General features: G+C 38.3%; 3 protein-coding genes and 1 long non-coding RNA gene across 5 annotated transcripts in view; 1 reads left to right on the top strand and 3 right to left on the bottom strand.

Moving 5' to 3' along the window:
- Window positions 1-7,763: 7,763 nt before the first annotated feature.
- On the bottom strand, window positions 7,764-8,928 carry LOC109179168 (uncharacterized mitochondrial protein AtMg00810-like). Its single transcript, XM_019328732.1, has 2 exons — window positions 7,870-8,928; window positions 7,764-7,775 (listed from the first exon to the last, which is right to left on the bottom strand). The coding sequence occupies exons 1-2, from the start codon at window positions 8,926-8,928 to the stop codon at window positions 7,764-7,766; spliced, it is 1,071 nt and encodes a 356-aa protein (XP_019184277.1).
- A 2,011-nt stretch (window positions 8,929-10,939) lies between these two features.
- On the bottom strand, window positions 10,940-11,289 carry LOC109179201. The gene is made up of 3 exons (XR_002053857.1): window positions 11,278-11,289; window positions 11,046-11,162; window positions 10,940-10,962 (listed from the first exon to the last, which is right to left on the bottom strand). It is a non-coding gene; the product is annotated as an uncharacterized LOC109179201 (long non-coding RNA).
- Window positions 11,290-13,036: 1,747 nt separating this feature from the next.
- On the bottom strand, window positions 13,037-14,136 carry LOC109179167. The gene is made up of 3 exons (XM_019328731.1): window positions 13,520-14,136; window positions 13,359-13,409; window positions 13,037-13,289 (listed from the first exon to the last, which is right to left on the bottom strand). Exons 1-3 carry the CDS (start codon window positions 14,134-14,136, stop codon window positions 13,037-13,039), a joined length of 921 nt encoding a protein of 306 aa, XP_019184276.1.
- Window positions 14,137-23,128: 8,992 nt separating this feature from the next.
- Window positions 23,129-24,640, top strand: part of LOC109179200 (3-hydroxy-3-methylglutaryl-coenzyme A reductase-like) — a 30,022-nt gene continuing 28,510 nt past the window's right edge. The window contains exon 1 of one of the 2 annotated variants that reach the window (XM_019328760.1): window positions 23,129-23,179. The gene's annotated coding sequence lies outside the window, so the exon portion shown is untranslated. The remainder of the gene's footprint in view (window positions 23,180-24,640) is intronic. The other variant, XM_019328761.1, reaches the window with a different exon arrangement.

Raw genomic sequence — 24,640 nt, 5'->3', positions numbered from 1 at the left:
GGCTCTTCAAGTATTTTGCCACTCCTTGTGACAATTGCATTTACATGCTCCCTTGGATTTTCAGGCATAGCTGGCAACTTCCCTGTGACTTTAGTACTTGATAAAGAAGGTTGATTTGCTAATTGCCTTTCAACCATATTTTGGCGAGCTTCCATTTTATCCATCCTTTCTGTAATCTCTAACTGACCTTTAATCAATTTTTCCAACAAAACTTCCGTATTCGATTGTGGTGGGGCCTCTGAAACGAGAAATTTAGATTGAACTTGAGTACCCTGATAACCCAGAGGACCTCTATTAACAAAGTGTTGAGGGTTGGCAGCTCCCACTGGGTTGCTCCATGAAAAACCGGGATGGTTCCTTGAATTATTAGGATGGTAGGTCCCTTGAGGTTGGTAAGACTGTTGATGAGGCCTATTATATCCCAACATATTAACTTGCTCCATAGAGGTTTGGGAATTGAACTCGTCGATACAATCCCCTGAATTGTGATTTTGGCTGGTGATTTGGGCAAGTTTTTGAACCAAGGAGACCACATTATCCAACTTTGTTGACAAATCGGCTAACTGCCCCGCATCATAAATTCCTCCTACAAGCTTTTGTAGAGACCTCTCCGTGTACCAAGTAGATCCATTCATAGCAATTTTCTCCAATAGTTCCTCGGCTTGTGTTGGCTCTAGAATCGTGAACGAACCACCTGAAGAAGCATCCACCAAAATCCTAGAATTATCCAGCAATCCTTCATAGAAAGACATCATCAAATCCCAACTCTGAAATCCATGGTGTGGACATTGCCTCTTCAATTCCTTAAATCTCTCCCAAGACTCAGTGAGGGACTCAGTTGCCAGTTGCTTAAAGTTTTGAATTGCCCTTCTCATCCTTTGAGTTTTGGAGATAGGATAGAACTTCTTCAAAAATTCTCCATGTAATTTGTCCCAGGTGTCAAAATGGTTATCTGGATGTGAGGATAACCAATCTTCAGCCCTGTCCTTCAGTGTAAAGGGAAAAAACCTAAGTCTGACGGCATCTTGAGTGACTCCATTTATCTTGAAAGTGCCACAAAGTCGTAGGAACTTGGTGGCGTGAGCATTGGGATCTTCCGTCGGCATCCCTCCAAATCGATCTGCCGCAGCCATGCTGAGTATGGCCGGATTGATCGCAAAGTTATTGGCCTCCACATTTGGAATATTGATGCTACCATGCTCCTCAACATCCGGAGCAAGGTAGTCAGACATTGATCTCCCTCCAGCTTGATTTTCTTGTACCTGTGCCATCCTAGTTTGTTTCCTAAGAAACTTGGCTCTTTTCTCAATCTCAAGATTCAAAGGTAATAATCCTTCTTTCCCACGAGATCGTGTATGCATAAAAAGCCAAGTTCTTAGATTCAAAGCAAAATCACACTCAAGAACAAGGAACTTGTTATGGATTAGCAGATAAAATAAATCAATAAATAAATAAAATAAAAAAAAATTGGACTAGACTCCTAAAGTAAGGCTTTCACTAATGTCAGTACGTAACGCCACCTCCCCGGCAACGGCGCCAATTTGATGCATAGTATATTTGCAAACAAATAATTCTCGGAGTACGAGTTATCGATCCACAGGGAAGTGGTTATATCAAGCACTAGTTACTAACTTATTCATTAGAGCTAATCCTAATAATTACTTAGATGATTGATTGGCATAAAATAAATAAAATAAAACAGAGGTTCAGGATTTTGAAAACAATTAGAGAGAAGTTGAGATTCACGGGATTCAAGTATTTAATCACCTAGTGCCAATTATCGTTTGCAATATTTAGTTTGGAATTAAGATTTGTGTGGGAATGCAAAGTGGAATCAAATTACTCCCATAATCTCTATTCCTAGTGAATTTCCACTCCCATGGCTTAAACACCCAATAAGATCAAAGATCAGCATTCAATTATTCCTAATTACTACCATCTCCCGATTGGCAACAATCTAGAATAAACTTCCCCTAATAAGTTCCCCTTTCCCAAGGACCAACCATTAGGTGCAATCGTGTGTGCCCTAATTTATGCCCCAACTCCCATTGGTGACACAAACATGGCTATGAAGCTAGTAACTATGGCCATTAATTACAAGCATCAAACAATATTATCACGATTGCAACACAAGTATTAAACCCAAATAATAATATATTAAAGAAACTGAGAGCTCAGGCACATAGGTTCATAAACACTTTTACCCAAGAATCTCTAAAGAATTTTGCCAAGCATGACTAAATTATACATAGCAAATATAAATAAAGAATTACAAATCATCAAAAGAGTACAAGAATTAACCAGACGATTTTCCCAAATCTCCCTAGTCTTCTTCTTGCTTTCCAAGACAACTTGTGGCTCTTGATTTCTCTCCTTCTTGTCTCCAAGAATCTCTGAATTCTCTCGGTCCCCGTCCTCCCCTTAGGGTTGAGGAAGGAGGGATTTTATAGTGGGTACAAAGTTGAGATGAAATAGGAATCTTGTACCAAATTGGACTCAAATTCTAATTCCTATATTTAAATAAAGAAATTGTCGTCTTTAATGATATTTAGAATTTGGAAGATTCGTTGAATTGCTAACTTTTAATATGGAGATATGAGCCTTGAAATCCGCGCAATTGATATTAGGAAAAGAGATCTCGCGCTTGTATTGAATTTTTCCCAACTGCGCCACTTTAAGCGTCTGTTTTTTTATCCGCGCCACTTTAGGCGTCTGTTTTAATCCCAGAAACAGACGCATATTCGACGTGTTGAGAATTTTCTCGACGCGTCGAGACTTCCTGTGCGCGAATTAATTAGCTACTGGAAAATTTCGACGTGTCGAGCCTTTGGCTCGACGCGTCGAGTCCACTGGGCCCCGAACTCATCCAGAATTGCTCCCTATTAGGGTTGAGGAAGGAGGGATTTTATAGTGGGTACAAAGTTGAGATGAAATAGGAATCTTGTACAAAATTGGACTCAAATTATAATTCCTATATATAAAGAAATTGCCGACTTAATTTAAAATTGAAATTGGAAGTTGGAATTTGGAATTTGCTATTGAAGTTGATTGGGATTTGGATATTTAATTTAAAATTGAGGTTTGAATTTGGAACGCTGCTGCCCTTCGGAAATTAACATCGCTCGACGCGTCGAGCCTCAGCTCGACGCGTCGAGACCTGCTGTCTCGACCGGAATGTGTACTGGAAATTTTCGACGTGTTGGCTCGACGCGTCGAATCCTCTGGGTCCCGAACTTGTCTAAAATTGCTCCGAACTCATCCTTGAACTCCCCTTGCTCATATCTTTGACCTAAAATGGTTCAAAAACACTAACAAACACCGTAAAACATTCAAAACAAGTGTGAACCATAATTAAATGATAATAGCAAGGAAAATATGTATTAAATAAGCAAAATTAAAGAACTTAATTACTGTGATGGTTCAAAATAACTATAATAACAAGCAAAGATGTGATAACATCACCCCCTCACACTTAAGCTTTTGCTTGTCCTCAAGCAAAACTAAGGAATAAAATCACAAGTCAAAACATACAAATTACTCATGCTCTCTCTTGCACAACCTTTCAAACCACCAACCCACTTGCTACAAAACAACAAGCTTCAAGAATCAAATTAGTTTGGCACATAAGAGACCCATTTCCAAGCCAATAACCAAGCACCAAGAATTTTTTTTTTGAATGCAAGCACCAAGAATTTAAAGCATGTGAGGATCAAATGTGCACAAATACTCAGTTGAGATTATGCAAGATACGGTTCATGAATGAGATCCCTTAGGATTGCCTTTCATACTCCCCTAGATCAAATCTAAGAATTCATGCTAAGATCAAATAGGACTTTATTAAGCTTGTAATGGGGCTACGGGTGATGGCTAACAAAGAAGTGGTATGGAAAAATTAATCAAAAAGAGAGAATGTCACAATTTATCTAAACTTTTCAAAATTTGGAAGAGATGAGATAATCATAATTCCAAGGAGCAAATTTCTTTTAAGAGCTTAGCAACTCTTTGGTAAAGTGGGGATCCAAACTCAAAAACTTTCAATCTTTTTTTTTTTTCTCATTCTTTTCTTTGTTTTTGGAATTCTTTTGGATATAGCAAGATAACTTTAATCCAAACTTTCATGACCTCCACACTTGAGCATTTGTAACACTGGCTGCTTTTTTTTTTTTTCGTAGCACAACTCCATAAAACTCTTCATACGGAAAAGATAAAGATAAAAGTTTCATTCTCTCAAGGGTGGAAGGGAAATATTTGGCCACGGGCTAAGGGTTATAATAATGGGGTAAATCAAAGAAAAACAATCACAAAGAGGGGATAAGTGCTTAGCACTTATTTGAACAAACAAAAGGCAAAATGGGGATACGAAGGATAAAATATATATAGGGACAGGTTTAAATGGTATCGATAAACAAAAATGGCCTAAATCACTTCAAAACATGCAAAACTTAGACATCACTTAGGGAGTAATGAGGCAAGTTCTAGCAAAACACCCATGACCGGAATCTCACATAAGCCTTCACTAGCAATGCAAAACACAAGATCAAGAATTAATCCAATTATTAAGTAGTTAACAAAGCTATTGGCAAGGGAATAGATTAAATATGTGTTACACCTCAAATCATCCATCACAAATTGAGATGCAGTAAGCACCACTAAAACAAACCACAAACCAACAAGAGAGAATAATTGTAACTGCATGCTAAGACAAGTAACTTATTCACCAAAAATAGCATATGAGTCATCCAAGCAAAGGCAAAAATTTTAAAAATTTAGAAATATCCCCAAATTAATGATTTCTCCCCCTCACACTTAAAACTTTGCATCATCCCTGATGCAAAATAAAAGAAAAGGAGAACAAGAGAAAAGAGAAAACTAAGAAGCAATAAAATAATCACGAACTAGAAAATAATAAAACTAAATAAGTCGAAACTAGAAAGCAATAAATAAATAGGGAAAGTAATAAAAGATAACATGGGGTGCCTCCCATGAAGCGCTAAATTTAACGTCGTTAGCTCGACGTTACCTCTCTAGCCATCAAGTGATTGGAGAAGAAAAATCCCCTTCTTTCCATCAACTTTCTCTTCCAAGTATTTCTTCAAGTGGTGTCCATTTATAAACTCTCTTAAGCTCGAACCCTTCACGTCATCATGTAAGGAACCACATTTGCCCGAATCAAGAATTATGCCTCCATTCTCTTTTCCTTCTTTTTCAACACTCTTTTGTTCAACAAGTAATGAGAGTCTCGGATCATTCACATGAACCAGCAAGTATTGTGAATCATTGGATATATAGATAGGCAAATGTGTGCCATTATCCTTAAGAACTCCAATGCCTCCCAAATTCAAAATTTCTCTGAAGTTCTCTCCAAGGGAAGTGTTCTCCATTGGTGAGACATCCTCATTCAAATCATGTGCTCCATTAAGAACTTCCTCATCTAATGGGCAACTCTCTATATGTTCCTTGCCATCATTACCTTGCAACTCTACATTATCCTCCCAGCTTGGTGTCTCCATCTCAATGCCTTTATCAAATATTTCTTCATCTTCCTTTCTAAGATCCTCATCATCCTTTTTATTTCTCTCAACTTCATGACCTTCATTTGGCAAGAGCAACTCTTCTAGAACCTCTCCATTAAATGAATCTTGAAGTGGCTCTTGAATTGTCAAATCTTGCTGTCGAGCCATCATGTGACCGAGTCGAGCATTCATGCGATCAAGTTGAGCCTTCATGTGATCTTGTAACTCCAGATATTTCGAGCACAATTGCATTACCTTGGTCTCTTTGGACTTCATCTCAATTATTTGGTCAAGTGATTGACAATCTTGTTGAAACTCTTGGTACGGCAACTCTTGAGCTCGCCCTTGATACTTGTAATTGGGATCCATGATAAAGCAATTTTCCGCCTCATGAGATCGACCACATATCATGCATCGTGAGGGTTGTGGAGTAGGTGGTGTGCATCTTTGATAAGTAGCTTGACTCATGTTGGCACAAAATCCTGGAGTAGAGGTGGTGTACTAATCACTAGCTACTAGGTTACTCATATGAAACTAGTCCGAACAAAACTTGAAGGTTGATTGATTGCATAAAATGACAAGCAGAACAAAATAAGTAGCAAGCAGAACCAAGCTAGTGTTGCTCTAATAACCATACACTTCCCTGGTAGTAATTTGAATCATGGCCCCGTTGTATGGACTTTCATTAATGTCAGTACGTAACGCCACCTCCCCGGCAACGGCGCCAATTTGATTGCTGTAATTTGGGGCAAACAAATAATACCCGGAGTATTCGGGTTGCCGAACCACAGAGAGGTGGTGTACTAATCACTAGCTACTAGGTTACTCATATGAAACTAGTCCGAACAAAACTTGAAGGTTGATTGATTGCATAAAATAACAAGCAGAATAAAATAAGTAGCAAGGTTTTGTAGACAATAGAGCAAAATAGGATTCTTGGGATCACAATGTTTAATCACCTAGTGCCAATTAACGTTTGTAATATTTAGTTTGGAATTAAGATTTGTATGGGAATGCAAGGTGGAATCGAATTACTCCCGTAATCTCTATTCCTAGTGAATTTCCACTCCCATGGCTTAAACACCCAATAAGATCAAAGATCAGCATTCAATTATTCCTAATTACTACCATCTCCCGATGAGCAATAATCTAGAATAAACTTCCCCTAATAAGTTCCCCTTTCCCAAGGACCAACCATTAGGTGCAATCATGTGTGCCCTAATTTATGCCCCAACTCCCATTGGTGACATAAACATGACAGTGAAGCTAGTAATTTAGGCCTTTAACCACCAACAACAACAGATTAAAACAAGATTGCAACACAAATCATAAACCAAACATAAATATATTAAGAAATTAACGAACTAGGCACATAGGTTCATAGACAAATTCACCCAAAAATCCCTAAGGAATTTAGCCGAGCATGGCTAAATTATACATAGCAAATATGAATAAAGGATTACAAATCATCAGAAGAGTACAAGAATTAACCAAGCGATTCTCCCAAATCTCCCTGGCTTCCTCCTTGCTTCCAAAGATGACTTGAGCCTCTTGATTTCTCTCTTTCTTGTCTACAAAGAACTCTAAAAATCTCTCGGTGTGTTTTTTTTTAGGGTTGAGGAAGGAGGGATTTTATAGTAGGTATAAAGTTGAGACGAAATAGGAATCTGGTACAAAATTGTACTCAAATTGGACTCAAATATCTCGCGACTTCGTGCTGCGCCCGACGCGTCGAGACCTGCTGCGCCCGACGCGTCGAGACCTGCTGCGCCCGACGCGTCGAGCCAATTCTCCACGCGTCGAGACCTGCTGCGCCCGATCATAAACCTTTCTGGAAATTCTCAACGCGTCGAGCCAAAAGGCTCGACGCGTCGAGTCCTCTGGGTCCCGAACTTGTCCAAAATTGCTCCAAACTCATCCTTGAACTTCCCTTGCTCATAGAATTGACCTACAATGGTTCAAAAACACTAACAAACACCGTAAAACATTCAAAACAAGTGCGAACCATAATTAAATGATAATAGCAAGGAAAACTTGTATTAAATAAGCAAAATGAAAGAGCTTAATTACTGTGATGATTCAAAATAACCATAAAAACAACAACAGATGTGCTAACATCAGAACTTAATGAGAGAGGGGAAGGATATTGATTAAAAGGAAAGCAACTGTTTTATTCATCATTCTTCAAGCTACAGAGGAGAGCATTTTATATACAGGGAAAAGAAGCTGAAGCTGAGGTGAGTCGAAGGACTAACCGACTAACTGAAGATGAAAAAATAACAACTAAAACAACAACTGTTAATAACAGACTAAACAGATTTAATTGGGCTTGGGCTTGATCTGCTTGCTTGTTTACTGTTGCACTATCTGATAGCCCCCCGCAAGCTGGATTGTATAGGTTGAACAATCCCAGCTTGGAAACATAGCTAAAGAAGGTGGCTGGACAGTGAGCTTTTGTCAATATATCTGCTAGCTGACTTCCAGAAGCCACATGAAATAGTTTGACTGTGCCTTTGTGAAGTTTTTCCCTAACTAGATGGAAATCTATCTCAATGTGTTTGGTTCTCTCATGGAAAACCGGATTCTCACTGATTGCAATTGCAGACTTACTATCACAGTAGATAGCAGCTGGTGCTTTAGGATGCAATCCAAGTTCACTGAGAAGGTAGATTAGCCATTGGACTTCACATGCTGTTGCTGCCAAGGCTCTGTACTCTGCTTCTGAGGAAGATCTTGATATTGTAGCCTGCTTCTTGGACTTCCATGATATCAAAGCTTGACCATGAAAATTGCAGAAGCCAGTGATAGATTTCCTTGAATCCACACAAGCACCCCAATCAGAATCATAGAATGCTTTCAAGTGTATATCAGAACTAGTTGGGAAGAATAAACCTTGTCCTGGAGCATTTTTAATATATCTTAGGACTCTGTGTGCAGCCTGTAGATGTAGATGTGTAGGTTTATCTAGAAATTGGGAGAATTGTTGTGTAGCAAAGCTTATATCAGGCCTTGTAATGGTTAGGTATAATAACTTTCTAACAAGCCTTCTGTACTGGACATTGTCATCAAGGAACTCACCTTCATTTTTACTTAACTTGTGTGATGGAACTGTTGGACTGTAAACTGGTTTGGAATCCATGAAACCTGCCTCATCCAGCAATTCTAAGGCATATTTTCTTTGAGACACTGCAATTTCCTTCTTCTGTCTAGCTATCTCCAGTCCTAAGAAGTACTTCAAGAGACCTAGATCCTTGATCTGAAACTGATCATTAAGTTCCACTTTAACCTGCTGAATCAATTTCAAATCAGTACTAGCCACTACTATATCATCTACATAACCTAGTAGGGCCATAAATGATGTTCCTTCCCCTTTAACAAACAAGGAATTATCAGGAACAGTTTGTTTAAACCCCATATTCTGCAAAGCAACACATAGCTTGGTATTCCACTGTCTACTTGCCTGTTTTAAACCATATAAAGACTTGATTAGCCTGCAAACTTGGCCATTATTTCCTTATGTGTATCCAGGGGGAAGTTCCATGTAGACTTCCTCCTCTAAATCCCCATGAAGAAAGGAATTGTTCACATCCATTTTGTGTAAATGTCATTCCCTTGCAGCTGCAAGTGCTAGTAGAGTTCTGATGGTGGTCATTTTTGCCACTGGACTAAAGGTGTCTAGATAATCAATTCCAAGCGCCTATGTGTAGCCTTTAGCTACAAGCCTTGCTTTATACCTCTCAATAGTGCCATCAGCCTTGTGCTTTATTTTGTATACCCATCTACATCCAATTGTTTTCTTGGGTGGTGGCAAATTCACTAATTCCCAAGTGTTGTTTCCTTTTAATGTATCAATTTCTTCCTTCATGGCTTTCTTCTAACAATCATACTTCACTGCTTCCTTGTAACTTCTAGGTTCTGTGTGACATGTAAGATTCATAACAAAAGAGTGGAATGAAGGTGAGAGTTTAGTGTAGTTTATCAACTTTAAGAGATCATGGGGAGAAGATCTCACTACAGAGCTGTGACACACATAGTCTTTTAGATAAGCAGGAGTAGATTTCTGTCTATTGGATTTTCTGATCATTGGATGTCACGCCCCACTTCTAGGACATGACCCGGCCGTATCGCTAATGAAAACCTGTAACAATACGAAGCCTAACCATACATACCTCTCAGAATCTTCATAATAACACTTGAATATACAATAATTCCACAACCCAAAATGACAAAATATAATCGACTAGTTCTTCCCAAAAACTCATCAAATTCACTATTAAATATTTATAATCAAGAGTAGTACGTCCTAAATGCATCACAAGCACCAAAACCAAACACAATGGTTTACCAAAAATACAAAGGTCAAAGGGAATATATAAATAAACAAAAGTCCATGATAAGCTCCAATACTAGGACTAAGCCTCCTAGTTTCAAAAGTCACCTTCGAGACCCCACCACTTGTGCTCGTGTTATTCACATGTCCTTAACTACTCTGAAACATGAGGAAAAATATACAAATAATGAGCTAATGCCCAGTAAGTGGTACTCCCCTCAACCCCGGATCAAGTAACCCCAATAGAGTACAAAAAACTTTTAGAGTAATAAATAGATGCAAAACTCAATCCTTAAACTATATAAAAGTTAAAACATACTTACATCATACTATACACAAATTCCCAAAATGGAAAACTTTAGCTACAAGGGCATCAACATCATTTCATAATGCAATACTTTCAAAAGAACAAATCATTCCTTAACATATGACTCATTGGCAACCTACAACCACCATTATCGGCATAATGGTCCAAAAAGACTCGACAATTCGGAATGAGTCAGGCTCGACGATTCAGAATGAGCCGGACGGAACGTTCCAACAAATAATTCAAAAGACTCGACGATTCGGAATGAGTCAAGCTCGACGATTCAGAATGAGCAATTAGGAACGTTCCAAGCCGAACAGAACAAACAACAAAATGTAGGTTGCCTCATGAGTTTGGTCAAACCTTCAAAATAATTCTTATAATCAAATAGCCCATTGTAGCAAAAATCAATTCCTTAAAGATCACATAACAAAGTGCATATCCAAAAGTAATTTTATGAAATCATAAACTAATAATTGTCAAATAAATTATATGATCCTCTTTTAGAGCAAAACACGTTAGTACAAATCATACACATACGAATATAGTCAAATATAGTCATGTTCACTGATTCAAAGAATCCAAACTTAGGCATGCCCAAAGATATCTTTAGTCAAGTTTAATAGTCCAAAAACATATCATAGTCCAAAATACTTTTAACTCATACTAACCCTTAAATGGGCATTCAAAGTAGTAGAGATTCTAAAATAGTTTATGGGTTTTGCAAAATAAGGAGAGAAGAGTTAACCACTTACCTAAAAACATCCAAATCTTAGCTATTAAACTCGTCCAAATACTCCTTGTCAAAATCCCTAATATTTTCAAACATTAATCTTAGGGCTCAAATGATAAACCCAACTCAAATAAAGTGAAAAAAAATGGAGATCAAACTCACCTAGAATACTCCCAATAACTTGAGACCTAAACTTGAAGAAGATGGAGATCAAAGCTTCAAGATTTTTCCTTCCCCTATCTCTCTAGTCAACTGTCCTTATCTTCTTTTAAAAGAGATCTTTCTCCAAGACCAAGGGATTCCTTAATCATTAAGGGGAGAGAAGGCTAATTTAGTAATTTTATCTAATATCAAATTTTAATAAGCTTTGACTTTTTGACCTCATTTACTAAACATATATATATATTATTTATAAGGTTGTGGGTATTACACTGGATGTTGAATCTGTTCTGATGAGGTGCTATGTAACTGCTCAATTGAGCCTTCAGATGCTTCATTAGGATTGTTCTGAGGGCTATCAGTGTTTTGAGAATTATTCTGTGGAGTAAGAGCATCCTGGGAATAATTATGACAATCATCAAGAGAGCCTGTTGAGGGAAAAACATTAGCTCTTTGGGAAATATTGTGAGGATCAACAAAAAAACCCATTGAAATGTCAGCTGGGAGAATAACTTCAGGAACTTGTTTTTCAGGCACAACAGCAGGTTGAAATGGGAAAGTATTTTCATAAAACACCACATCTCTGGAAAGGAAGACTTCTTTTTTACTTAGATTATACAATTTGTAGCCTTTAGTACCATTAACATATCTAAGAAACACACACTTCTTGGCCCTGGCATCAAATTTGGACTTTAGTCCTAGTGTGGCAGCAAAGGCTAGACAGCCAAAAACTCTTAAGTCTTCATACTGTGGAATTTTCTGAAGAAGAACTTGGTATAGTATTTGTTGATTGATGGCAGCAGAAGGTAGTCTGTTTATGATATAAGATGCATGCAATATGCATTCTCCCCAAAAACCTTCTGGTAATTGAGCTTGAAACCTGAGAGCTCTAGCAATGGAGAAGATATGGCCATGTTTTCTTTCTACTCTGCTGTTCTGTTGTGGAGTATATGTGCAAGATGTCTGATGTAATATCCCTTCTTGGCAAAAGAAATCACTCATGTCAAATTCAAGTCCATTATCTGACCTTATACTTTTAACAGTTACTTGAAACAGATTCTTGACCATCCTGCAGAATCTAATGATTAAATTTCTGACTTCAGATTTCTTTCCCATTAAATGCACCCATACAGCCCTACTGTAATCATCCACCATAGTGAGAAAATATTGATGACCATGAATAGATACTACCATATATGGACCCCAAATGTCCATATGTAATAATTCAAAACAGGTTGTTGAAGTAGAACTACTGAGCTGGAAATGGAGTCTCTTCTGCTTAGCAAAGTGGCAACAATCACAAATCCAACTTTTATTCACTTGAATTGTTGGATTTACATTGTGTAGTAACTGAATCTTAGAGTGTGAGGCATGTCCCAATCTAGCATGCCACAAGGTACACTTATTCAAATCTGAAACTGCACTATTTACAAAAGAATCAACAGGAAAAATCAAGTGATACAGACCATCTTGCAACTCAGCCATTCCAATCATCTTACCATGAATAGCACCCTATATCATACATTGGTTAGTATGGAAGCTCATTGTGCATCTGGAACTCTTAACAAAGGCTCCTACAGATATTAAATTGTATTGAAATCCAGGGACATACAATACATTATGTAGCACAAATTCCTTGGATAGATGTACAGAACCAATGCAAGTAATGCTAAATTTCTGTCCATTGGGCAAGCTAACATGTATATCATGAACCTCCTTTTGATCAGTCAATAAATCTATGCAACACACAATATGGTGAGTGGCACCACTGTCTAATATCCATTTATATTGTTTGTAATCTGCAAGATTGAGAGATGAGCTTGTACCTTCAGTTTGAGCTCTTGGTATGAGATTAGCAGATATGGTGTTCACATGTGCATCTTGGTCCAGAGGTGTGCTCAGAACCCCTTTCTCTCCATATGATTTATGGATTTGGACAAACTCCATAAATTTTTGAAGTCATTGTGAGTGAATGAAACACTCTCATCAGGTCCTTATTGTTGAACTGTCTGTGGCCCCTGAGTTTGATTAACAGAACCTTGGCTTCTTGGTTTCGGTTTCCATCCAGGTGGGAAACCATGCTTCCTATAGCACTTGTCTTCTGTGTGTCCAGTGTATCCATAGAAGGTACATGTAGGTTTCTTGTTGCCTGTTGTGAATTTCTTGAAGTTCTGTTGAGGACCACCTGCTACCCTGGTCATCAACACATTGCCAGAGGTCCCATTCTCACCAGTTTGATGCAGTTGGCTGGTAAATCCAGTATTCCCAATATGAAACTGTCTCTCTTATTGTGCTATCATGGGGTAGGCATCATACACATCTGGTAGAGGTCTCATAAGCATAATCTGGTTTCTTGCACCAGTTTGTCTATCATGCAGACCAATGAGAAAGATAGAGAGCTTATCCTTTTCTACTTGCTCATTTAGTTGGTCAATTTTTTTACCACATTCACACTTCAGAGTACATTCACAACCTACAACAGGTCTGAGTATTTGGAGTTCATCCCATGAAAGCTTTTGCTGGTGAAATACTCATTCAAGGAACTATCACCTTGCTTCGTTTGATAGATCTCGCATTTGATCTCTGCGATCCGAAATAGGTCTTGTTGGCTAAACCTACGCTTCAGGTCTCTCCATATCCCATATGCAATGTCAATCCAAAGAACACTGCGTCCAATCGTTAGAGATAATGACCAGACAATCCAAGTGACCACCATGTCATTACAACGTCCCCAAACCTCGAATTTTCGATCATCTCTGGGAGGTTCAAGGATAGAGCCGTCTACAAACTTGAGTTTGTTCTTGCACGATAACGCCATTGTCATGGCTCTCGCCCATGGATGGTAATTTGAACCGTCCAATGACGTCGAGATGAGCACTAGGGCTGGGCTCTCATTAGGGTGAAGAAAATAAGGATTCGATTGAGACTCTGGATCAAAAATTATCTCTATGATAGTCGATCCAGTTGCTGAAGTAGATGGAATTCCCATCGTAGGGATTCCCGGGATAGGTGTCGGACTTCCAATTGACGGAGCTGCTCCCGTCGTGTTCATCAGAGTAGTCCTCTCTCCAATCGTCAGCCACGCTGCTGCCATATTGAACTGTTTTAGAAAGCTCCTTTAAAGTCTAGGAAGCTCTGATACCATGTTGCGAAGCTTAATGAGAGAGGGGAAGGATACTGATTAAAAGGAAAGCAACTGTTTTATTCATCATTCTTCAAGCTACAGAGGAGAGCATTTTATATACAGGGAAAAGAAGCTGAAGCTGAGGTGAGCCGAAGGACTAACCGATTAACTGAAGATGAAAAAATAACAACTAAAACAACAACTGTTAATAACAGACTAAACAGATTTAATTGGGCTTGGGTTGATCTGCTACTTGGGCTTGATCTGCTTGCTTGTTTACTATTGCACTATCTGATATATGAACGGTTAACATTGAAGGTAAAATTGAATACGTACGTAAACTAAGTAATATTTTAAATTTAAGGTTAAGATGATTCAACAGAGCAGGTGGTGGGTGTATGAGCTGAGGAAGCTAGCATTGAATTGAATATTTAATGGACTAGTGTAGCACTTGTACAACCTGCTGATCGAATTTCACTCGTGCTGCCACAACGTAACTAAAGCCTAAAAAATTAAATGGGTGCAGTATGTAGTCAAGTAAGTGTGCCTAAATAAATATATGTTGGGTTGGGGCTTCCCTCCTATGTGGTAAATAGCTCATTTTGGACCAAGCCTATTTGTATCCACTATAAGAAATATTTTATTCAGCCTGCACCTACTGACATTCATTAAATGTCATTTGAAAGTTGCTTGGCGGTGGAGCTGTTTGGCAGAAGAGAAGGAAATTATTTTCTTTGCTTTCACACTTCCTTTGCTGCATGGGTGTGAAAAGGTGGACAAAATTGAATTTGCTTTATTCAATACCCATCTTGGTTGTCAGCATGGAATGAGGGGCAATTAATTGCTTTTGGCAGCATGCATGTGAAAGGTTGACAATTTCTTTCTTACTATTCCCATTTTGGCAGCAACTCACAACTACAAAAGGAGCAATATTCATTGTTCTTAATTACCACAAATTTCCACAAGCTTCTTCTTTCTTCATTCGGCTGAAGCAGTACGCAAAAGGAAAGAAAAAAATTCATTCTTCTTTCTTTCTATTCGTTCACGGCAGTACGGAGCGCAGCGGAAGGAGTAACATCTATTTCTTCTTCATTTGGCGTTATTTTGTCGTGGGTTTGCCTAGATCTTTTGGGTACTTTCTTTATCAAATATTTTGTAGAGGTCAATTGTTTGTTCCAGGCATCTTTTTGGATACTCTCGTAATATTTGTATTCTATTCACCTTGCTCGTGGTGGTTGAATATTTTGAGTACGAGATATTATTCCTTTTTAAGCCTGTGAACGTGATAGAATGTATTTGGCCTAGAGTTGTTGTATTTGATATTTTTAGGGTGTTTGGCTCGGGTGGTAGCCAGCAACTTTGTACTCAAGATTTGTTATAGTGGAATATTGTGTTGGTGGTGGTCCGTGGTTTTTCCCCGTGGTTTTGGGGTTTTCCACGTAAATCTTGTGTCCCTTGTGTCAATTATTTATTTTGGATATTTTGTACCATATCGTATTTGCGCTCTTGTCGGTCCTGTAATTTTATTTATCACAGGTAGTGGTATTTTTCCCAACAAAGTGGTATCAGAGCCCAGGTTGTTGATCGGGTACATTTGACATGGAGTCAAATACGATTAATATGGTGCGCTTGAATGGTAGAAATTTTCACATTTGGAAGTCCAAGATGAAGGATCTCTTGTTTCTGAAGAAATTGCATCTACCCGTGTTTGCAAGTGCAAAGCCAGCAAATATGTTAGACGAGGAGTGGGACTTTGAGAACCAACAAGTTTGTGGTTATATTCGACAATGGATCGAAGACAATGTTCTGAACCACGTTATTAGTGAGACAAATGCCAAGAGCCTGTGGGATAAGCTTGACACCCTGTATGCTTCCAAAACAGGCAATGACAAGCTGTTTCTGTTGAAGCAGTTGATGAATCTAAGATACAGGGAAGGTACATTGATCAATGATCATGTTAATGATTTCTAGGGTGTTCTTGATCAGTTGTCAAGCATGGGCATCACATTTGAGGATGAGGTACTTGGTCTCTGGTTGCTTAACACTCTACCTGATTCTTGGGAAACATTTCGGGTTTCTTTGACCAATTCTGCTCCCAACGGTGTTGTGACCATGGAGTATGTCAAGAGCGGTATCTTGAATGAAGAAGCAAGAAGAAGATCTCAAGACACCTCCACTTCTCAGTCAGAGATTTTGGTTACAGAAGATAGGGGGAGAAACAAGCAAAAGGGTCAGAAGGGTATAGATGTTGAATGTCATTATTGTGGCAAGAAAGGACATATCAAGAAATATTGCTTCAAGTTGAAAAGGGACAAGAAGCAAGATAATGATGATGTCACCGGGAACCAAGTTGCAATAGTTGGAGGAGATTTACTTGTCGTCTGCGATGAAAATGCCAACAATGTTGCTTGCCATGAGACAACTTGGATTATGGATTCAGGTGCAGCCTAGCATGTTACACCAAGAAAGGAATTCTTTGCTTCATATACTCCAGGTGATTTTGGAGAGCTAAGAATGGGTGATGATGGTCAGGTGAAGGTGATTGGTACCGGTACAATTTGCCTTGAGACAAACAATGGCGCAAAGCTGGTACTTAAAAATGTAATGCATGCACCGGGTATCAGACTGAATCTTATTTCTACTGGAAATCTTGATGATGATGGTTTCTGCTGTATCTTTGGTGATGGACATTGGAAAATCACCAAAGGCTCGCTGGTTGTTGCACGAGGTAACAAGTCTTCTAACTTGTACTCTTTGCAAAGCTCTATTTCTAGTGGTTCAGTGAATGTGGCAACAAAGGAATGTGCATCAGAGTTGATACATTCTGATTTGTGTGGACCAATGGAAGTTAGGTCACTTGAGGTTTGTTGCTGTATCACCGGGATGGCAATATCCTCCACATAGTCGGGAGGGGGAGATTTGTTGGGTTGGGGCTTCCCTCCTATGTGGTAAATAGCTCATTTTGGACCAAGCCTATTTGTATCCACTATAAGAAATATTTTATTCAGCCTGCACCTACTGACATTCATTAAATGTCATTTGAAAGTTGCTTGGCGGTGGAGCTGTTTGGCAGAAGAGAAGGAAATTATTTTCTTTGCTTTCACACTTCCTTTGCTGCATGGGTGTGAAAAGGTGGACAAAATTGAATTTGCTTTATTCAATACCCATCTTGGTTGTCAGCATGGAATGAGGGGCAATTAATTGCTTTTGGCAGCATGCATGTGAAAGGTTGACAATTTCTTTCTTACTATTCCCATTTTGGCAGCAACTCACAACTACAAAAGGAGCAATATTCATTGTTCTTAATTACCACAAATTTCCACAAGCTTCTTCTTTCTTCATTCGGCTGAAGCAGTACGCAAAATGAAAGAAAAAAATTCATTCTTCTTTCTTTCTATTCGTTCACGGCAGTACGGAGCGCAGCGGAAGGAGTAACATCTATTTCTTCTTCATTTGGCGTTATTTTGTCGTGGGTTTGCCTAGATCTTTTGGGTACTTTCTTTATCAAATATTTTGTAGAGGTCAATTGTTTGTTCCAGGCATCTTTTTGGATACTCTCGTAATATTTGTATTCTATTCACCTTGCTCGTGGTGGTTGAATATTTTGAGTACGAGATATTATTCCTTTTTAAGCCTGTGAACGTGATAGAATGTATTTGGCCTAGAGTTGTTGTATTTGATATTTTTAGGGTGTTTGGCTCGGGTGGTAGCCAGCAACTTTATACTCAAGATTTGTTATAGTGGAATATTGTGTTGGTGGTGGTCCGTGGTTTTTCCCCGTGGTTTTGGGGTTTTCCACGTAAATCTTGTGTCCCTTGTGTCAATTATTTATTTTGGATATTTTGTACCATATCGTATTTGCGCTCTTGTCGGTCCTGTAATTTTATTTATCACAGGTAGTGGTATTTTTCCCAACAAAGTGGTATTAGAGCCCAGGTTGTTGATCGGGTACATTTGACATGGAGTCAAATACGATTAATATGGTGCGCTTGAATGGTAGAAATTTTCACATTTGGAAGTCCAAGATGAAGGATCTCTTGTTTCTGAAGAAATTGCATCTACCCGTGTTTGCAAGTGCAAAGCCAGCAAATATGTTAGACGAGGAGTGGGACTTTGAGAACCAACAAGTTTGTGGTTATATTCGACAATGGATCGAAGACAATGTTCTGAACCACGTTATTAGTGAGACAAATGCCAAGAGCCTGTGGGATAAGCTTGACACCCTGTATGCTTCCAAAACAGGCAATGACAAGCTGTTTCTGTTGAAGCAGTTGATGAATCTAAGATACAGGGAAGGTACATTGATCAATGATCATGTTAATGATTTCTAGGGTGTTCTTGATCAGTTGTCAAGCATGGGCATCACATTTGAGGATGAGGTACTTGGTCTCTGGTTGCTTAACACTCTACCTGATTCTTGGGAAACATTTCGGGTTTCTTTGACCAATTCTGCTCCCAACGGTGTTGTGACCATGGAGTATGTCAAGAGCGGTATCTTGAATGAAGAAGCAAGAAGAAGATCTCAAGACACCTCCACTTCTCAGTCAGAGATTTTGGTTACAGAAGATAGGGGGAGAAACAAGCAAAAGGGTCAGAAGGGTATAGATGTTGAATGTCATTATTGTGGCAAGAAAGGACATATCAAGAAATATTGCTTCAAGTTGAAAAGGGACAAGAAGCAAGATAATGATGATGTCACCGGGAACCAAGTTGCAATAGTTGGAGGAGATTTACTTGTCGTCTGCGATGAAAATGCCAACAATGTTGCTTGCCATGAGACAACTTGGATTATGGATTCAGGTGCAGCCTAGCATGTTACACCAAGAAAGGAATTCTTTGCTTCATATACTCCAGGTGATTTTGGAGAGCTAAGAATGGGTGATGATGGTCAGGTGAAGGTGATTGGTACCGGTACAATTTGCCTTGAGACAAACAATGGCGCAAAGCTGGTACTTAAAAATGTAATGCATGCACCGGGTATCAGACTGAATCTTATTTCTACTGGAAATCTTGATGATGATGGTTTCTGCTGTATCTTTGGTGATGGACATTGGAAAATCACCAAAGGCTCGCTGGTTGTTGCACGAGGTAACAAGTCTTCTAACTTGTACTCTTTGCAAAGCTCTATTTCTAGTGGTTCAGTGAATGTGGCAAAAAAGGAATGTGCATCAGAGTTGATACATTCTGATTTGTGTGGACCAATGGAAGTTAGGTCACTTGAGGTTTGTTGCTGTATCGCCGGGATGGCAATATCCTCCACATAGTCGGGAGGGGGAGATTTGTTGGGTTGGGGCTTCCCTCCTATGTGGTAAATAGCTCATTTTGGACCAAGCCTATTTGTATCCACTATAAGAAATATTTTATTCAGCCTGCACCTACTGACATTCATTAAATGTCATTTGAAAGTTGCTTGGCGGTGGAGCTGTTTGGCAGAAGAGAAGGAAATTATTTTCTTTGCTTTCACACTTCCTTTGCTGCATGGGTGTGAAAAGGTGGACAAAATTGAATTTGCTTTATTCAATACCCATCTTGGTTGTCAGCATGGAATGAGGGGCAATTAATTGCTTTTGGCAGCATGCATGTGAAAGGTTGACAATTTCTTTCTTACTATTCCCATTTTGGCAGCAACTCACAACTACAAAAGGAGCAATATTCATTGTTCTTAATTACCACAAATTTCCACAAGCTTCTTCTTTCTTCATTCGGCTGAAGCAGTACGCAAAAGGAAAGAAAAAATTCATTCTTCTTTCTTTCTATTCGTTCACGGCAGTACGGAGCGCAGCGGAAGGAGTAACATCTATTTCTTCTTCATTTGGCGTTATTTTGTCGTGGGTTTGCCTAGATCTTTTGGGTACTTTCTTTATCAAATATTTTGTAGAGGTCAATTGTTTGTTCCAGGCATCTTTTTGGATACTCTCGTAATATTTGTATTCTATTCACCTTGCTCGTGGTGGTTGAATATTTTGAGTACGAGATATTATTCCTTTTTAAGCCTGTGAACGTGATAGAATGTATTTGTCCTAGAGTTGTTGTATTTGATATTTTTAGGGTGTTTGGCTCGGGTGGTAGCCAGCAACTTTGTACTCAAGATTTGTTATAGTGGAATATTGTGTTGGTGGTGGTCCGTGGTTTTTCCCCGTGGTTTTGGGGTTTTCCACGTAAATCTTGTGTCCCTTGTGTCTATTATTTATTTTGGCTATTTTGTACCATATCGTATTTGCGCTCTTGTCGGTCCTGTAATTTTATTTATCACAGGTAGTGGTATTTTTCCCAACAAAGTGGTATCAGAGCCCAGGTTGTTGATCGGGTACATTTGACATGGAGTCAAATACGATTAATATGGTGCGCTTGAATGGTAGAAATTTTCACATTTGGAAGTCCAAGATGAAGGATCTCTTGTTTCTGAAGAAATTGCATCTACCCGTGTTTGCAAGTGCAAAGCCAGCAAATATGTTAGACGAGGAGTGGGACTTTGAGAACCAACAAGTTTGTGGTTATATTCGACAATGGATCGAAGACAATGTTCTGAACCACGTTATTAGTGAGACAAATGCCAAGAGCCTGTGGGATAAGCTTGACACCCTGTATGCTTCCAAAACAGGCAATGACAAGCTGTTTCTGTTGAAGCAGTTGATGAATCTAAGATACAGGGAAGGTACATTGATCAATGATCATGTTAATGATTTCTAGGGTGTTCTTGATCAGTTGTCAAGCATGGGCATCACATTTGAGGATGAGGTACTTGGTCTCTGGTTGCTTAACACTCTACCTGATTCTTGGGAAACATTTCGGGTTTCTTTGACCAATTCTGCTCCCAACGGTGTTGTGACCATGGAGTATGTCAAGAGCGGTATCTTGAATGAAGAAGCAAGAAGAAGATCTCAAGACACCTCCACTTCTCAGTCAGAGATTTTGGTTACAGAAGATAGGGGGAGAAACAAGCAAAAGGGTCAGAAGGGTATAGATGTTGAATGTCATTATTGTGGCAAGAAAGGACATATCAAGAAATATTGCTTCAAGTTGAAAAGGGACAAGAAGCAAGATAATGATGATGTCACCGGGAACCAAGTTGCAATAGTTGGAGGAGATTTACTTGTCGTCTGCGATGAAAATGCCAACAATGTTGCTTGCCATGAGACAACTTGGATTATGGATTCAGGTGCAGCCTAGCATGTTACACCAAGAAAGGAATTCTTTGCTTCATATACTCCAGGTGATTTTGGAGAGCTAAGAATGGGTGATGATGGTCAGGTGAAGGTGATTGGTACCGGTACAGTTTGCCTTGAGACAAACAATGGCGCAAAGCTGGTACTTAAAAATGTAATGCATGCACCGGGTATCAGACTGAATCTTATTTCTACTAGAAATCTTGATGATGATGGTTTCTGCTGTATCTTTGGTGATGGACATTGGAAAATCACCAAAGGCTCACTGGTTGTTGCACGAGGTAACAAGTCTTCTAACTTGTACTCTTTGCAAAGCTCTATTTCTAGTGGTTCAGTGAATGTGGCAACAAAGGAATGTGCATCAGAGTTGATACATTCTGATTTGTGTGGACCAATGGAAGTTAGGTCACTTGAGGTTTGTTGCTGTATCGCCGGGATGGCAATATCCTCCACATAGTCGGGAGGGGGAGATTTGTTGGGTTGGGGCTTCCCTCCTATGTGGTAAATAGCTCATTTTGGACCAAGCCTATTTGTATCCACTATAAGAAATATTTTATTCAGCCTGCACCTACTGACATTCATTAAATGTCATTTGAAAGTTGCTTGGCGGTGGAGCTGTTTGGCAGAAGAGAAGGAAATTATTTTCTTTGCTTTCACACTTCCTTTGCTGCATGGGTGTGAAAAGGTGGACAAAATTGAATTTGCTTTATTCAATCCCCATCTTGGTTGTCAGCATGGAATGAGGGGCAATTAATTGCTTTTGGCAGCATGCATGTGAAAGTTTGACAATTTCTTTCTTACTATTCCCATTTTGGCAGCAACTCACAACTACAAAAGGAGCAATATTCATTGTTCTTAATTACCACAAATTTCCACAAGCTTCTTCTTTCTTCATTCGGCTGAAGCAGTAGGCAAAAGGAAAGAAAAAAATTCATTCTTCTTTCTTTCTATTCGTTCACGGCAGTACGGAGCACAGCGGAAGGAGTAACATCTATTTCTTCTTCATTTGGCGTTATTTTGTTGTGGGTTTGCCTAGATCTTTTGGGTACTTTCTTTATCAAATATTTTGTAGAGGTCAATTGTTTGTTCCAAGCATCTTTTTGGATACTCTCGTAATATTTGTATTCTATTCACCTTGCTCGTGGTGGTTGAATATTTTGAGTACGAGATATTATTCCTTTTTAAGCCTGTGAACGTGATAGAATGTATTTGGCGCCTAGAGTTGTTGTATTTGATATTTTTAGGGTGTTTGGCTCGGGTGGTAGCCAGCAACTTTGTACCCAAGATTTGTTATAGTGGAATATTGTGTTGGTGGTGGTCCGTGGTTTTTCCCGTGGTTTTGGGGTTTTCCACGTAAATCTTGTGTCCCTTGTGTCTATTATTTATTTTGACTATTTTGTACCATATCGTACTTGCGCTCTTGTCGGTCCTGTAATTTTATTTATCACAGGTAGTGGTATTTTTCCCAACAATATATACTCCGTATGTTATATCTAATCTGAATTTCACACGTGCTGTGACAATGCAAATAAAATAAAGGAAAGGAGTGCAGTGAAGTAAGTGAGCCGCCTAACTATATGTTGAACTTGAACCAATAATTAATTTGCGACCCATCTCTCTGCTTAATTATCATTTCCAGGAAAGTACTATACACCCAAATTAAAGAAATATTTATCACATAGCTTGTATAAATATATAGCTAGCTAGCTTTTCTTGAGATACATACCAAATTCATCCATTCATCCAACAACACGACAAATTAAATTTGTAATCATAGATTCAAATTAACCTGTTGTGTTGTGTTGTTCAATTTGCCTAAGATCAGATCATATTTATAATTCTGATTTGTGAAGGAGCTAAGCAAAGGAAAGCAAGATGGAGTTGAAGCAAATCCAAATTCTCAACAGATACTCTATCATCAAAATTTCAAAAAATACAAATTCGAAATAGGATAAGAAAATCCGTAAAATAATTTACTGATGATATAAAATGGAACCAAGAAACCACAAATTAATCCCAAGCTCTTCTATTTAGAATCCACTAGAGAAGTAAAAACAATTCTTATCATGTAATGCCAGACTACCAAAAGCACATCGGTATTTCAAAGCACTTTCTAACATTGCATATGTTGAATTCCACCTTGTGGGAACATCTTTCCTCAAATCCACATTACTTGCTCCATACACTTGCCAAACATTATTTTTCCTTCTTCGGAGCGTTTAACATATTTAATACTTTCCCTAATTCTTCGCAGGCCAAAACTTGTAGTTCTCAACCCTTCTCGAACAATCAAATTAAATATATGTGCACAACACCGAATATGAAAGTACAATAGGTCGTCATCTAACAAACCATAGAAAACACCTACATACTCAGCCACTGCACAGAGAATTATTGAAGCAACATTAATTATGAATGATATGATGTACCAAAATTCTTTTTTTTTTTTATATATATATATAATGAATTCAAATTCTTTTGTAAATAATTAATTTGTAATTTTTAGCTATACGTGTTTCTCTGCAATCAGTGAAAGTGAATTCATTAATGAGTGAGAAGATGAGAAACTGGAATTCATTGTGAATGAAATAGAGCTAAATTAAAACCGATCCATGCATATGAACAGGACGGTCACAAGTTGGAATATATATGACCTCAGGTTATGTACAAAACTATAAATGACACAATTAAATCTTGCTTGTTACTCTATCAAATATTGTAAAACACACACGCATGCTCATCAAAGACTTTCGAACATCATCATCGACATTTCACTAGAAAAATCAAAATACTCATGCACAATTGCACAAATCAAAATTAAAACTCTAAAAACATATTTAATAACATTTAAAGTAAATTTATAAATTCAAAATACTTACACCAAATTAATTAATATCTGGTGCTTGTGAACCACTTACTTGAACAGTTGAATAAGATGTACCCATTGACATACTTGGAGTTGGAATTGAACTTGAAGTTGTCTCATAGTTAGAAAAACGTCCATACGTCTTCTTCTTTATTATATCCAACTTGATTTTCCAAACCATAGAATCAAACTTTGAATAGCAAAACTTAATCATATCAAATTTCATCATTGGATAAAAAACAGAAGCAACGACAATAATAACATACACTGTACTCACTCCAATACTTATCAAATTTACCTTTTATTCCTATTGACATATATATCTCGATTTTGAAAATCATTACTTTCATTGTGTCTCAACAGATACTCTATCATCAAAATTTTCAAAAAATACAAATTTGAAATAGGATAAGAAAATCCGTAAAATAATTTACTGATGATA

The sequence above is a fragment of the Ipomoea nil genome, unplaced genomic scaffold (genome assembly GCF_001879475.1).
Source record: "Ipomoea nil cultivar Tokyo-kokei standard unplaced genomic scaffold, Asagao_1.1 scaffold0878, whole genome shotgun sequence".
Taxonomy (NCBI): Eukaryota; Viridiplantae; Streptophyta; class Magnoliopsida; order Solanales; family Convolvulaceae; genus Ipomoea; species Ipomoea nil.
Note: the sequence above shows the minus strand (reverse complement) of the source record. Positions and strands in the feature narration are given on the sequence as shown.

What these genes read in the sequence shown, in the direction of transcription:
- LOC109179168 (XM_019328732.1), bottom strand. Translation starts at nt 8,928, where the DNA reads ATGGGGTTTAAACAAACTGTTCCTGATAATTCCTTGTTTGTTAAAGGG.
- LOC109179167 (XM_019328731.1), bottom strand. Translation starts at nt 14,136, where the DNA reads ATGGCAGCAGCGTGGCTGACGATTGGAGAGAGGACTACTCTGATGAAC. An exon ending in TCCAAATACTCAGACCTGTT is followed by an intron (nt 13,410 to 13,519) that starts GTAGGTTGTGAA and finishes TCTGCATGATAG; the next exon opens with ACAAACTGGTGCAAGAAACC. An exon ending in ATGAGACCTCTACCAGATGT is followed by an intron (nt 13,290 to 13,358) that starts GTATGATGCCTA and finishes TGGATTTACCAG; the next exon opens with CCAACTGCATCAAACTGGTG.